Below are 14,873 nucleotides of genomic sequence, written 5' to 3'. Positions count from 1 at the left end.
TTTGAGATAAGGAAATTACGGTGCTTAAGGTTCAGGCGAAACCGCGGAAAACCGACAGTATGGAAAAATAGGTTCCAAGAAAAGTGGGACAAATAAAAAAAAAACCACAAAAACCCACGCACTTGAAACAGAGACTAACGTTAATATTATTATGTGTTTATATGGCTTTATTCTCAGAATGTGCCCCTACAAGACAATCGTAAGGCCGTGATAGACAGCCGACGACTGTGTTACAATAGCGCGGATTTATTTGTTTATTGTGTTTGCAAAACTCTTTCTATGAAAAACCTAGCGTTTTTGTAGCATTTTTTCTTAAAATAATAAACTATTGTTGAAACCGCGAGGCAATATATTTATAACTGTAAAATTGTTTACGAAAAAAATCATCGGAGCTCAGTTCTACACAATTTTGATTTAACCAATCCGTGTAATTCGTGGAAACACACCTTAAGCTCCCACAATATATTCTCAGTAACAAAACAAAGTACGTAACCAAAACAACGCCACTGTAATGATATGTTAATACCGCGCTATATATCTACCCCCACTTGCCGACTCAGGTACTAAACTAAAATCTTCCAACTCACAAACTTATAAAGACGTTTTGCTGCCGACAGCTAACCTCAGATATTTGTGACCCAATTTTAACGAAACTACGACCCAAGTGTTTTATTATATTCCTAAAACTTTCAACACTTTATTGTCCGCTATGGTTACTCTCGAATTGTATTACCATAAAACCAATATTTATGTGGCTGCGTAGGTATTTGTTAATTTATAGCTTATAATCACATTTTATTATAATTACCAAACGCGATCAGAGCGCTTTAAAAATATTCAATGAAAATACACATAGCTACTTTATTCAATGTAGGTACAAAGGGTTGAAAATGGCTCGCGTCGGCTTTTTGAAACGTTCAACCTTCTTCGTAGATCACTGGCAGGCTGACCGATTACCCGCCATTTTCTTGTTCGAATTTCAAATTGGCATGGTCAACTTAGAATTGTATACAGTTTTCAAAATTGGAATGAAAATATTTTTTGCCGCGATTGTTCCCGCTGCCCTATCGGTTTTCGATCAGTGTTGCCCGCGGCGCTGAGACGCACGCACGCTGCTCCACGCGTTGCGAGCTCGCTGTCAAAGCGCGATTTGTTTACTGTCGTACAACACGTGTCGTGTCTTCAATTTAACTTATAACTAATGCTAAATCCAACAAATTAACATAAAAGTTATTACCACATTTTTATTTGAAGAGAAAAGTGAGTTTTAATTAAAAAGAAGATCAACAAGTTTTCCATGGATTAAACGCTGTACTTTATTTGAATTTAAATTAAAGCAGACTTGAGAAGAAAATGTTGCTGGGAATTAAATAAGTTTTTGTTTAGTGTTGGTATAGTGACGATGGGATCGAGTTGTGTTAGTATGTCAGTGTGTGGAGTGTTGTGGCTGGTACTCATGGTGTTGGCAGACAGGATCCATGGCTACGTGGAGACTGAGGAGTTTATCAGTGACCTGGACAAGCCAAGTAAGTGTATTTTAACCACAGCACAAACAAAGCTGTATATAATCGCCGAAGTTTATGATTTTTTTCTAAATAATATAATAAAAATTGCTGAAAAAATAATCATAAGCTTTGACATCCACAATTATTATATTTGTATGTAGGTATGTAATTTATTTTACAAAAGAACAATTTTATTTCGTCTCCTTCATTTATGATTTTCAAGAGGAATCTAATTCGCTGTACAATAGGTATGGCGAGTAATATTGTGTTGTTGTGATAGCGAGGCGCTAATTAGTACTTGTTAAGCTCTTAATTAGCGCTTTCAGGTGCACTAGCTCAGTTAGATTCTATGTTTGTTATTATTGTTCTTACCTTACAACTACAACTGTTGAAAGTCATTTAATTTCATTATGTTTTGATTGTTAAATGACTGATATAAATTATTATTCGTTTGCTGAAAATTACGTTTCAATACACGGAAATTGTTTGGTGTAATTTGATATAAAATGATATGTGAGACAATAGAATTTAGTGTAAGCTTATTAGCCAGTTCTAAACACATAATTGCTTAAATAAGACTATTAATAAACTAATAATATGGTCAGTAACAAAAGTTTTGTAAGTATATGTGCGTGTGTGTGTATGTCATCATTTTAATGTGACAGAATTAACTGAAGTACTTATCTGGTAAAACCAATATATTTGATTAATCTGAAAGCCTTTACAAAAACCTGTAAACACGGAATATTCAATACACAAAAGCCCTTACGATTGATAATTTTTCATATAATATGATTCATTTACAGTATTTATTGGACGGTTATTGCGAAGGTTTAATTAAATAAAATTCGTACAAATTGAAACGAATGAAGCTACCTACTCGTAGTCTCGATATGGATTCCCATCGTTACGTTTGAATTTATTTATATCAATTTCATGAAATCTGCTAACCGGCTTTATGGTTTCTGACTACAGTTTTAAAATGGTGTTCGTTCTCGTATATCCAGATTTTACCATGAAATATAAATTTGGTGAGCAGTTGAATATTCTGTGTGTGAAACAGGAATTCCTATATGAATTCGGTACAGAATTTCAAGGCAGTCAGGATTAAAGTGGATTCCGTATGTTTTTTGGCGCCGAAGTCATTGCATGCACTTTATTTAAAGTAGGAACGAGGTCAAAGGATCGTGTTTTTATGAGATTTTCAAGATAATTATTGTACCTAGTTAGTTTAATTATATACTCCACCCTACTAATATGATAAATATGAACGATTGTTAAAATGTATATTTGTATGTATGCCAGTATGTTTGAGACCCTTTCACGCTAAAACTACTCGATTGAATATTAAAACAGAATTATAAACAGGCTACTTTATATCCATGGACAGGAAGTAGTTCCTTAGACACGTGGGTGCAACCGCAGGCGTAAGCTAGTGACAAAACAAACTGACTTCCACATCTATAATATTACCTCTTAAAGATTGGAAGGAAAGCGATAAGTTAAAGGCTCATAGAGTTAAGGCGAAAGCAGTGGGTTGGTCACATCTGTCAGCCAGACAAGTGTGTGGGATGCTCTCCATCAAGATGGAGTATCGATCCGGGAATAGATGTAGGAAGTTGGATGAGGAAAGCTAAGGACCGAGATATTTCAGACGTTGGTCTACTTAACTAATAATATCTATGTATAAAATACAAAGAAACAAACAAAAACCATCCCTACTAATATTATAAATGCGATAGGAACTCTGTCTGTCTGTAAGCTTTCACGTCTAAACCACTGAACAAATTTTAATAAAATTTGGTATAGAGATAGAGTTGACCTTGAGAAAGAACATGGGATAGTTTTTATTCCGGACTTTTGAAGGGTCCACTTCAAAACGCGATATAACGCGTACGGTAGTTAGTACTCTGTATTATACAGTTGTGCCTCAAAGACTCTGAAACTTCAGACCCGATTTGGAAAAATATTCCACTGTTGGGAAGCTTATCCCGGTTGGAAAGTAGTTTCTACGGGACGCTATTGAAACCGCGGGAAGCAGCTAGTGTAGTATATTTGTGTTAGCCGATGATGAACTATGTATTACTTTTTTTCGTCTTAAAAGTTAAGGTTCAAGTAAGATTGACTTTTCTGTTGAAATAAATACATAGTTCAATGACGCCTCTACATTCGTTTTTAGCATATAGGTATATTCCGACGATATTTACTGAGAAAAATATGATTTATTTACCAACTTGGAAACTGTACGTCACGCCTTAAAATATTAAATAACACAATTAGTGAGAAATACGTTATTCTCGCAATATGTTACGTACTTAATTAAGCAGCTCAAGCAAATTTAACTGGAGAGGCTCTTAGCAATGATACATTAATTCGGTGTTAGCTACTCTAGTATGATATATTGGCGTGAGTGGTATTACCTGCTCCTACTCCCACGGGTAATGAACGAACCTTCGTTTTGTGACTTTTTCGTATTTCACCTTTTATTTTCTTTAATTAATCTTCAAAAAATGTTAAATTAAAATTAGAGCTGGAGAGAATTTTTGTTTTGTTTTTTTTTCTACTGTTGAGTGGGTTACTGGGTCATTATAATTATTGTAGAAAAAACATTTGTGTCAAAATAAAAAGGTGTTTGATGTTAATTTTCTGAAGGAACTTTAACGTTATGGAAAGTGAACACGTACAGACAGACACGTACTAGACCACTTTGGTATTAGTAATATTAATTTGATGAATGTTGATACAATCTTACGCCTGAACGTGTTGCGATGGTATCGGCACCTGTTCTAAACCAGCCAATCACGAAGCCGCTATGTCTGTGGGTGTATCAATCACTGTAGATATGTATTTTAAACACACATATAATATATATAGTTGCTGCTACGAGCGGCGTAGCAAAGTGCTACGCGTTTTCCGTAGCGCTACTACTTACTACGTTGTAGCATTTTATAAGCTACGTCCGATTGGTTTTGAAAATTTGCACACACAGTTCCTTGTACTGCAGTTGAAAATTATAATGTTGAGGAGTTTGTTGGTTCGCTTTAGCGCGCTTATCAGGAAGTGTTGGTCCTGTTCGACACTTTTTACGTCAGGCGTAAGCCATAAAACACACTCAAAATTGCCAAAGAAAAGTCGAACATGTTTGCCTACCCCAAACAGAGAATCCAATAAAATACAATAATATAAACGCAGTATAGCATACACAGTTTGCATAAACTTTTGTAAATATAGGTCAAGATTAACAATCTCCTTACTGGAACCGCTCTGAGTAGAAAGCTTATATGTATTTACATAGCAAGCTAGCTTCGCACTGGGGTTTCAGGCAAACTGAAAGCGAGTGCATATATTATTATCTGAATTTTATCTGCGACCACAAATCGTTTCCTGTGGCATACCTTATCTGACGATGTACTGTGAAATAGCTGCACTTTGGTTGCAAGAAGTTGGGTATCGGTTCAGGTATTTTAAGACTACAATGTAAGTTCGAACGTCATTCTTTCGGCTCGTAGTTCCAAGTTTTGAGGCGTTTTAATAGTCACAATATTGATTGATTTCAGGAATTACCACCTGGCTATAGAAATAATGTTTTTGTTTAAAGATTAATTATAATAATTAATACTGCTATTGTGCGGAGTGGGATTGCAGCATTTAATAAAAATTAAAAATTTAAAGGAATAATATTTCTTCACTTCTTTCCGTGACTTTTCATAAAATTTCATAAGCCACGATTTTAAACCCGATAACATATATTTCCTGCAGACATTTGAGGTGAAAATTCTTGGATACGTACAAATGCATCGGTGCATAGCGCCCGAACGTGTCCGCAATGTATCTCAAACTCTGTGTTTCACGCGATACAAAGACGCGAGATTTAATACATAGTAAATATTCGTAAATATGTATGCTATATTTTATAGTCTATATTTTATGTTTTCTTGCGGTTTTATACGCGTCCTGCGGGAACTAGGTATCGACTTTATGTTTCCGGATATAAAGTATCATATGTCTTTTTGCAAAGGTCAAACTGCTTCCTTGTGTGAACTTTAATCAGTTCAGCAGTTTACCCATAGAACGTGACAGATAGACAAATTTTAACTACCAAAGCAGGAGGCAGAATCTTTTACATATTTTTTATTTATTTATTTATTCGACTTACACGGCTTTAACAGCCAATTACATAAATCGTAAACTTAAAATTAAATTTAAAATAAAAGCTTAAAAATACAGTTAAATACAACTAAAGTGTAAAATAATATATAAAAAAAAAACACATAAAAATTAACAAATAAAAAAATTAGGAATTGTTTTCACAAAACTTTTGGCATACGCCCATTATATGGACAAAATTATCTTCGAATATATCGCAGTCCGGGTTGGCTTCAACGAGTTTGTTGATCGTATTCAACACGCGCGGTACGGGAGCCGTAGCGCGGGCTGCGGTTCGACACGGAGGCACGTCTAACAGACGATGCCTTCTGCTGCGGAGATAATTATTCGGCGTGTATAGTCGAATCAGCTCATTAAGGATATCAGGTGCATCTGTCAAACCTTTACAAATTTTGAGCATAGTTCCTATCTGGTCACACTCCCGCCTTACCGCCAACATGTTATACCCCAAATATCCCAAAAGGAACTTGGTAGGGTAAAGGTAAGGATAGTATCCGAATGTTCTTCTGTAGAGAAACCGCAAAAATGCTTTTTGCACTTTTTCTAAAAGAAGAGCATATTTGGCTTCATGCGGATTCCATACAGAAGAACTGGGTTCTAATTTAGTTCGTACTAGTGCACTGTACAGAAGCTTTATCACGTGTTTATCGTTGAATTCACGGGCAATGCGGAGTACAAACCCTAACCTTTTAAAGGATTCCTTGGCAACCGTTGAAATATGGTCGTGAAAAGTAAGCTTCTGGTCAAATGTGACACCCAAGTCTTTCATGTTATTCGATCTTACAATCTTAGTACAGTTTAATGTATATTCAAAATAAATTGGATGTCGCATTCGACCAAAAGTCACTACACAACATTTGGACAAATTGAATTCCATTTTATTCTGGACCGCCCACTCTTGTATGGCATTTATATCTCTTTGCATGGCTTCACAATCCGAAAGAGAGTCAACCGCACCGTAAAGCTTAAGATCGTCCGCGTAAAGGAGATTTTCTGCGAATTTTGGGATAGATGGTAAGTCATTGACCATGAGTAGGAAGAGAAGAGGCCCAAGTATTGATCCTTGACTTACACCGGAACGCGTATGGTAGGGGTGAGAATCGTAGACACTAAGCCTTACAAATTGCTGACGGTCCCGGAGATAGTCGGCTAGAAGTCGGAGTAGATTAGGACAGAAGCCAATGGCACTAAGTTTTAAAAGCAAGATGTCATTATTGACTCTGTCGAAGGCTCATATATTATATATTATATATATATATGCATATATTAATATATAATATATTAATACTATCTGTCTACTATCTATCTGTCACGTTCTATGGGTAAATATATAATATATTAATATATGCATATATTAATATATAATATATGAGCATGCATATATCAACTAAGAAACAACGAGTACCCAACTAAAGTTTTCTTTGCTCCATGAAAAATGCGTGATTTTAAAAGCTTCCGAAATTATTGATTAGCTATGTGAATGTACCATAGAACTTGATATAGGGCCTTAGGTAGAATTAAAAATCAAGTCGTCAATTAATCGAAGTAAGTAATATCGATTAGTTTATTTTAAGATGTGTAATGTGAAAGCGTTCTTTGTTCCATAGGTTATTGACTAGCTAGAAAGGGCAACACGTATTAAGATGTGAAATACAATGGAGATGACCTTTGACCCCGAGAATCAAGGCTTCACTTATTTTTCTGACTGGTTATGCAGAAGGTATATCTATTGCCATACCTCAACATTGCTATTTGCAAAGAAAGCACGTTACAAAATGAAGTAACGTTGGATCTGGAGTATGGAAGAAGTTGTGCTGGGCCTAGATTCTTATGATGATAATCTGCATCCATCTGCTCTATATGGGGAGATAATGTATCAATTTGGTATAAGGGTACATACTTGATTAAAGACTACCAATATGAAGCATTCAGTGGCTGTCTAGACAGGGAAACGAACTCATAAATCACGTTATATTTTTAAAAATAATTTCTCATCGGTAACTGGGGGTTTCCAAATGATCAAAACCAGTACTGATGAATAAACTTACCATATACAAGCTGTTGATTTGCATCCGTGCCATATTCAAGGAGGTAATTATGCTAGTGATTCTCGACCCAAATCAATAAAAAAATTGGTACGTAGTTTTTTTTCTTTAATTTTTTTCGGAATTCCGTAAATGTCATCTAGCCTTATTTAAACTTGGCGCGTGTGTTACTGGCGTTAAAACCGTGCTGCACCCTCACGCAAACGCAAACACAAGGCATACGCAACGATCACTCATAAATTTCATTCATAAAATTAAATTACTTCGGAAATACCACGACATTACAATGATAAAAAAGCAGTGCATATTAGTTATTTCCCATCTACTGTAATTCCAATCGATTATTTACGTATTGTATGTCCTCCTCCTGAACTATGGCACAAATGCAAATCAACACCTTGTATACGAGTAATTTAATCTAAAAAAAGTCTGTTCAATAATAATAAATTCTGATTGGTTGTTCGAGCTTACTGAAGATTGAGTTCATTGACCGGCAGATTTGATTATGCCTTTTTTTCTTACCCTTATTAAACTGAAGTTATAGAATGTATGAATATAAAGAAAAATCATTAGTTTGATATGGAAATGGTTATCTAAATCTTGAAAAAGAAAGAAGAAAAAGTTTTAAACATTGTTTTCATATTTCCTTTAATTACCTACATTTGTTAAGTTGAACATTTAAAGCAAATTCATAAGAATAGTGACTGCAAAGACACACACTATATAACGAATCTAACAAGACGTGAACGTTTGAGGTCAATCTGAAAAACCTTCACAAACCACTGAGGTATGCATTTATAATTGTCAACGATACTCGTCCTTATATAAAAACTTTTGATCATCAGCTGACACTAATACGTCTTATGTTGAGAAGCTGAAAACAAATTAAAAATATTATGTAAAGGGATATAATAATTTTAACGTTATCAACACCATTTACCTCCATTTCCATTCAAACTAACTCCATATTTAGATTTCCTACACACAACACCTCACCCAAATAATAGTCGATTATATTCAGTGCCTAACATATGAAATTCAGGATATTTACCCAATGAACTATGCATAAGAGCTGGTTACAACCATGCCAAGATTTTCGTATCGTTTCAACGAATCGATTTTTATTCGGCGATTAGTCGACTTCTCGGCCACATTATTTCGGTAACGAGAGCCTTAATCGATACAGCTCTCGAGTTAGCCTATCTAGACTTTAATTACGGAGCTATTATGTTAATTAATTTGATTATATGCGTTTATAACGATGTAACAGAGGGTAGGGAACGTGTTAGAGATTTTTGTCATAAATAAAATTGGTTTGATGACTTTTTCACGAAGATAATAATATATTTACATTATAGATGGTATCATTTTGGACACAAAAACATAAAAGATTGTATTAAATTCTGTACGGAACCAAATGAAACGGACTTTCAATTTATTTCATTAAATGAAACCTATGAAAGAGTCATAATTTATGTTTGCTTTCAGTAATAAATTATTGCAATAATAATTTAATCGTAATAAATCATTACAGTGATATGATTAATATTTTGTGGTATTGTTTTACTGTCATTGACGCTAAAAAAGCACCCACGAAATTCAAATGAAAAGCTAGGTAATCGTTCAAAATCACTAATATCCAAACAGAGCTACATATAGGTATGTAAACTACACCTTGTATAGCTAACCTATAATATCTATGCCATTAAAGCATTTACTGAATTTCCGGATCGAACCCACTACCATTAGCACAATACTGCGGTGCTGTGGTTCATCAATCAGGTCAGGTTATATGGTTGCCGGTTAGTTCAACAATATTATTTGTGTCCCTAAACTCTGTAGGCCTATATGTATGTAACGTGGCTTCAATTCACGAGCGAAACGATTTGTTACCATGGTTGCTAAGAATACGGAAGGATGTTAAATTGAATAATTGAAAGAAGTACTCGCGAGGGGAAAAAGTTGAACTTGAAATCAAGTAGACATGTTTTATTATTTGCGCCTCAGAACCATCAGCTCTCAATTAGAAATGCATTAATATTGCACTTCACCTGTTGAGGGCTATGTTAGCAAAGAATAGACAGATACACATCACACGTCAGTATTATATACTTACATTATACTACTGTTTCCCAAGTTTTAACCTACGTACCTGTACTTCTCACTCCCTTATAAAATATACTTTATATCACGCGGGGATAGTGTTGCTTCTTAAACAGTGAACTATTATTTCAAAACTAAAAATCATACATACAACATATACCGTCTTACCACAAAAACTTTTAAACGTCAGTTTATGCCTTGTCTAAAAAAATGTCAAATTATGACGTTGACATACGGTTCATTTTGCAGCCAAATTTTTATTAGACAAGTGTAAAACAGGGGTTAAAGTTTTTGTAGTAAGACCATCAGTATTTTATGAGTTAAACAACAAGTTAAAAAAATGTTCTTCATAATATTAGTACCTACCTTACTCGTAGATGCACCCATTATTTTTGTTGAGGTTTACATGAAACTCGGAAACGAAGAGGATAAGAAAGTCCAGCTATGAAGCATGCTCATCACGTCTCAGTCCCGTCCGGCGTATTTCCCGTTACGTATGTTGAGACCTTAAGGTGTATCACACGGTAGCCACGGTACGGTGCGCAGAGGGAAGCCACTGTAACGGTACGATTACGTGTTTTCAGTGATCAGGTATAAAAACAGTTCAGTACAGTTGAGAGTAGGGTAAAGTAGTTTGAGTATATGACAATTAAAATAATTAAGGAAATCGTGATTCAATCGGAGGCAATTTCCAAAAACCCACAGATTTGTTTCAGTAGGGTTATAATTGAGATTAGCGAGCCTTCACATAAACAATTAAGTTGTACCTTTCAGCGGCCAGATCAATTATTAACATGAAGATAAGTCGATATACGTAATCCTTTTGGAATCAACAACAATCATTAGTTTAGTTAATTGGATGAAACTAAAGCCTATTTTCAATCCACATTGATGAATGGTCACCTTAACTATTTAAGTGATTTATTTATTGGGCTCACGCGATTCTGGTCTTTAAACTACTGAAGATAGGATTCAAAGTTGTTTGCACACATGCGAAGGCTGACACTGTATCACGTGATCGAGAGTTAAAAGGGGTTAATCAGTTTAAACCCCGTCATGGGTGTTTGTTGAAATAAAACTCAGTAAGTATTGGAGAATTAATAATGACTGGAATAAGCATTTAAAGTGGGGTAAAGGAAGGTTCTAGATGTATGGATTTCGCGAGCGGGAGGAATACTAATGTTAATACTTCTGCTCGAATATACTGCGGGGTATTACAGCGATACATTCAAGCGCTTTTATGTTCCTTTTTCCTCGTTTTCAAAGCTGCTAATTAGAAGTGTAGACTTTTATAACAGGGGAAGGAAAATATCGAGAGGAAAGTGGCGAGTGCTTTCAATAAATATTTATTAGACTTACAGCAGATACATATTGATGTTATATGCGAGCTTCAAAGATTTTTAAATGTGAATTATTTTATCAACTAAAAACAAGGAAGATAGTTTCCTGAAAAAAAAAACACGAGTAGTAAATATTTCCTAACAATTTTGTGTCCGAATTCAAAATACCTATTTTCACCATAAATCTAAGGAACTAAATATAGCCTGGATTATTAACTACGAAGTTTACCGTGAAACAAAGCAAAGATGACGTATTTACGTTTGAATGCAAAACTCTCGGAGGATCATTACCAGGAAGCTGTATTATCTTGTTACCGGGTGTTTGACCTGATATCCGGGTACTTATAACTACAAATACAATGTTTTTGGTTCCATTTAGAGTAGGTATGCAGACGAATGTAAACATGTATCTATTTTATATAGATAACAAAAATAAAATAATATACATTGTGATTCGAAACATATTATTTCATGTTTAATGCATAAGTTCGCAAAAACCCTGGGTTTGTTATAACGCGCTGCCACCGATTCGGATTTTTTCTTCTTCTATTTTCCGCGTGAAGTTTCTCCAAACAGACCCTAATATTCCCCATAACCGGGCGAGATAACTACTGCAGGAGCTATAAGCCGTAGTCTCCGCGAGTCAGCGACGTACCACAATAAAACGAGCCTGCCAGCCCCATAAATCAGCAATAATCGCTTTACTACGGATCGGACTAGACCTCCAAACCCCCGTAAACCTAATAAAAAAGTATGAAAAGAGACATACAAGCCCGGCTCCGCAGGCTCGCTTTGTGTTCAAAACAGAGGCTTAAGCGATAAAAATACGAGCTAGCCCCAAAATACTTCTGCAGAGCTAATGACGGTAATATATTTCCAGTTTAGCCTAAAATGGACTAAAAATACTGTCGCAAAGCTGGCCGGCGACTCATTGCTCGAAAGTGCTCGGAATCTTATCGCAGAGTTTTACGGTGACTTAAAGATACGTTTAATTCCCAGCTCGGTACGGAAACAATTCTTTAGGAACGAATCCGGAGCCTGTTTAAATCGTGTCGCAGTCCCGGTGGGAATTCGGGAGTGAGATCATTTGGCTGCACGTGCGTGAACATCCCGGGGATGGATGCGACGACAAGGAATTCCGACGATATTCCCTTCAAACGGACCGCCGGGTAAACAATCGCAAGCTGGCGTTATTTACTGGTTGTTATGTGACCTTGGATAAACGTGCGTGTTTTTTAAATGTCACAGCTCAAAGGAAATTTTAAGAAAATATCTGTTGACGAGAGGAATTTTAGATATTACTTCCTTAATTTTGAAGACTTACAAAAGTAGATAGGCCGCCTACGTTGGCTAGAAATTTTTCGATAAAATTAGTTTGATGAGCCCATCAACGTAGTCGTGACTTTTTATTAGTGGTGGTAGTTTATTACGATTAGTGCCATAAAATCCAGGAAAGTAGTTCTTACTAGACGTATCACTGGACAATCAAGAGTAGATAACACGGATCAAGAAACACGTTTTCGTAAAAAACATAAAATGGAAGTATCTACTTCTGTACTTGAAATTGATGAGTACGATAGCTGCTTCAAATGAAAAGGAGGAAACCTTCATAGTTATAGTAATGGTTGAAATTCTGCTTCATCCTTTTGACTTTGTTCATGCCGAAACTATAAGCTGCTTTTATAGTTTATCAAATAAACGACTAACGCTTTAATCTTCTCAGAGATGAACGCAAGACAATAGAATAACCATAAGAAAACTAAATTTAAAAGACGCTACACAAGAAAGAAAATGTCAGAAAAAAACTAGATGAATGTAGATCCGAACATTCTATCAGCGCTATCTAAATCTTTAGGAGTCCGTCTTCCAAATGAACCTTGAAAATGACTGATTGGAATAAATAAAGGTCCAAAAAGTACCGGAGTGTTTTTAACTTACTTAAGAATTTGAATTTTCGAGCTCCTCCTTAGTTTATCGAAGCAAATATCAAGTTTTTCTTCAAGTTGTGTAAGTTTACTTAACGTTATTTGAGCATGAGTCAATACTTTTCTCTTTGACATGTATAGCGAATCTTCAAGCGTACCTAACTTGCTGCCTAATGACATTATTTCAGGAGTTTTCAGTAGAGATTAGGAGTTTCTTACATAAGGCTGTTTACCGCGCTAAGCTTAAAACATTAGTTTGGACAAAGCCGTGATATATTTCACGTAGGTTGGGACAGATAAGCATTCCTCGAGTGGTCTACATTGCAATACTGGACGCATGCCAGTTGCGCCATCGAATTCAGGGGAGTGGCTAGAGGTCCAGTTTATACGCTCTCTCGAAGTCTTGCCAGGTTATTGGCCAATCGATTTGCAATGTATTACATTTTTTACCTTAAGATTTTATTAGTGCAACTTTTTCCGCCTTAATCTTCCATGCTTTTGACTTTGCTGTTTTTCAAACTATCTATTGGATGCTCATGTAAAGAATGCTACCAAGATTATCTAGATCAAAAAGTATGTTTATAAAGTTAATAAAGCGGCTTAAATGTGACTTATATTTGATCTACAGTTATCTTAAACAAAATGATGTTCTACCTTCCAAAAAGATTTTCTTTATTTAACCTTTTCCAACCGTTATCTGTATATAATTCCAATAAATATTATAGTTTCGTCGCAATAAGCCGCTGGCTTTTTTGTGAATTCACGACGGCACAGGATCAGAAACCGCTAACCTATCGTAATCCCACTAACATTATACACTGTTCAAGTTTGGAGATTTGTGACTTTGGATTTATGTCATTTAACTTAACTTTAGATAATAACTGTCGCAGCCAATTACTTGCGAAGTAATTTATTAATTTAAGGGTTGATATCATTCATTCCCTATTTTACAAGCTTCACTAACACAGTTCATTTGTTTCCGTAACTTGAACCGTCTGCAAAAACAAGTCATCTACATAGAAACTAGGTTCATGTAGGTAGCTAATAACATCCACAGGTCATAGAGAGCGGTTAAGCCGTATAAATCAGGTGAGTTGGAGACCGATGGTATCAACCTCACCGCACACAAGTATGGTGTATCGGAACAGTAGCATCGTACTATCTGTATCGAGTGGGATCGTAAACTACCGTCGTCGGGACCTGTGCGGCTATATATTAGATCTCAATGTGTGATAGGGCGTAATGGGGAGAAAAAATATATTTAATGGCTTGTGTACACAATGGTTGGCACTTCCAGTTTGAGTGGGAATGGACCTAATTGATGAAAGTTGAGGTTTGATGTTTCTATTTCGTCATTGTGAAGGTGTGTGATACATCTATAATTTCACAGATGCCCTATATATCTAGTTTTATTTGATACTGTTTGCTAGCAGTAGGCTTATTGGCCATTATTTTAAAGTATAATTTAGATGCCAAACTTTATTTAGTTTTGAAGATTGTATCAGATAGAACCAACCAGATTATTTTGTAATTGCGAAAAAAATATTCACCGTAAAATTTTTTGGAACTTTTGCTTGCTTTTGAAGTCCAGCTTTTATGTCATAATATTTTAGATTGCATTCGAAAGTTATACAGAGTCTGTGAACAAAAATTCGCGACATTTTTGATAAGCTCGCTCTGTGGGGATTTCGTTCAATTATATTTTGTAATTATTTCAGAATTGCTACACGTAAAACACTAGAATATTTATGAAAGGTTATATGCAAACTTCAAAAAAAATTAAAATAG

At 35.4% G+C, this 14,873-nt stretch overlaps 1 protein-coding gene across 1 annotated transcript in view; it reads left to right on the top strand.

Moving 5' to 3' along the window:
- The first annotated feature begins 1,423 nt into the window (after positions 1-1,423).
- LOC124640334 (neural cell adhesion molecule 2-like) overlaps positions 1,424-14,873 on the top strand; it is a 138,049-nt gene continuing 124,599 nt past the window's right edge. Inside the window, exon 1 of the mRNA XM_047178048.1 lies at positions 1,424-1,526. Within this exon, the coding sequence (XP_047034004.1) occupies positions 1,424-1,526 (103 nt within the window). The remainder of the gene's footprint in view (positions 1,527-14,873) is intronic.

Source organism: Helicoverpa zea, chromosome 20 (assembly GCF_022581195.2).
Source record: "Helicoverpa zea isolate HzStark_Cry1AcR chromosome 20, ilHelZeax1.1, whole genome shotgun sequence".
NCBI classification, from domain to species: domain Eukaryota; kingdom Metazoa; phylum Arthropoda; class Insecta; order Lepidoptera; family Noctuidae; genus Helicoverpa; species Helicoverpa zea.
Note: the sequence above shows the minus strand (reverse complement) of the source record. Positions and strands in the feature narration are given on the sequence as shown.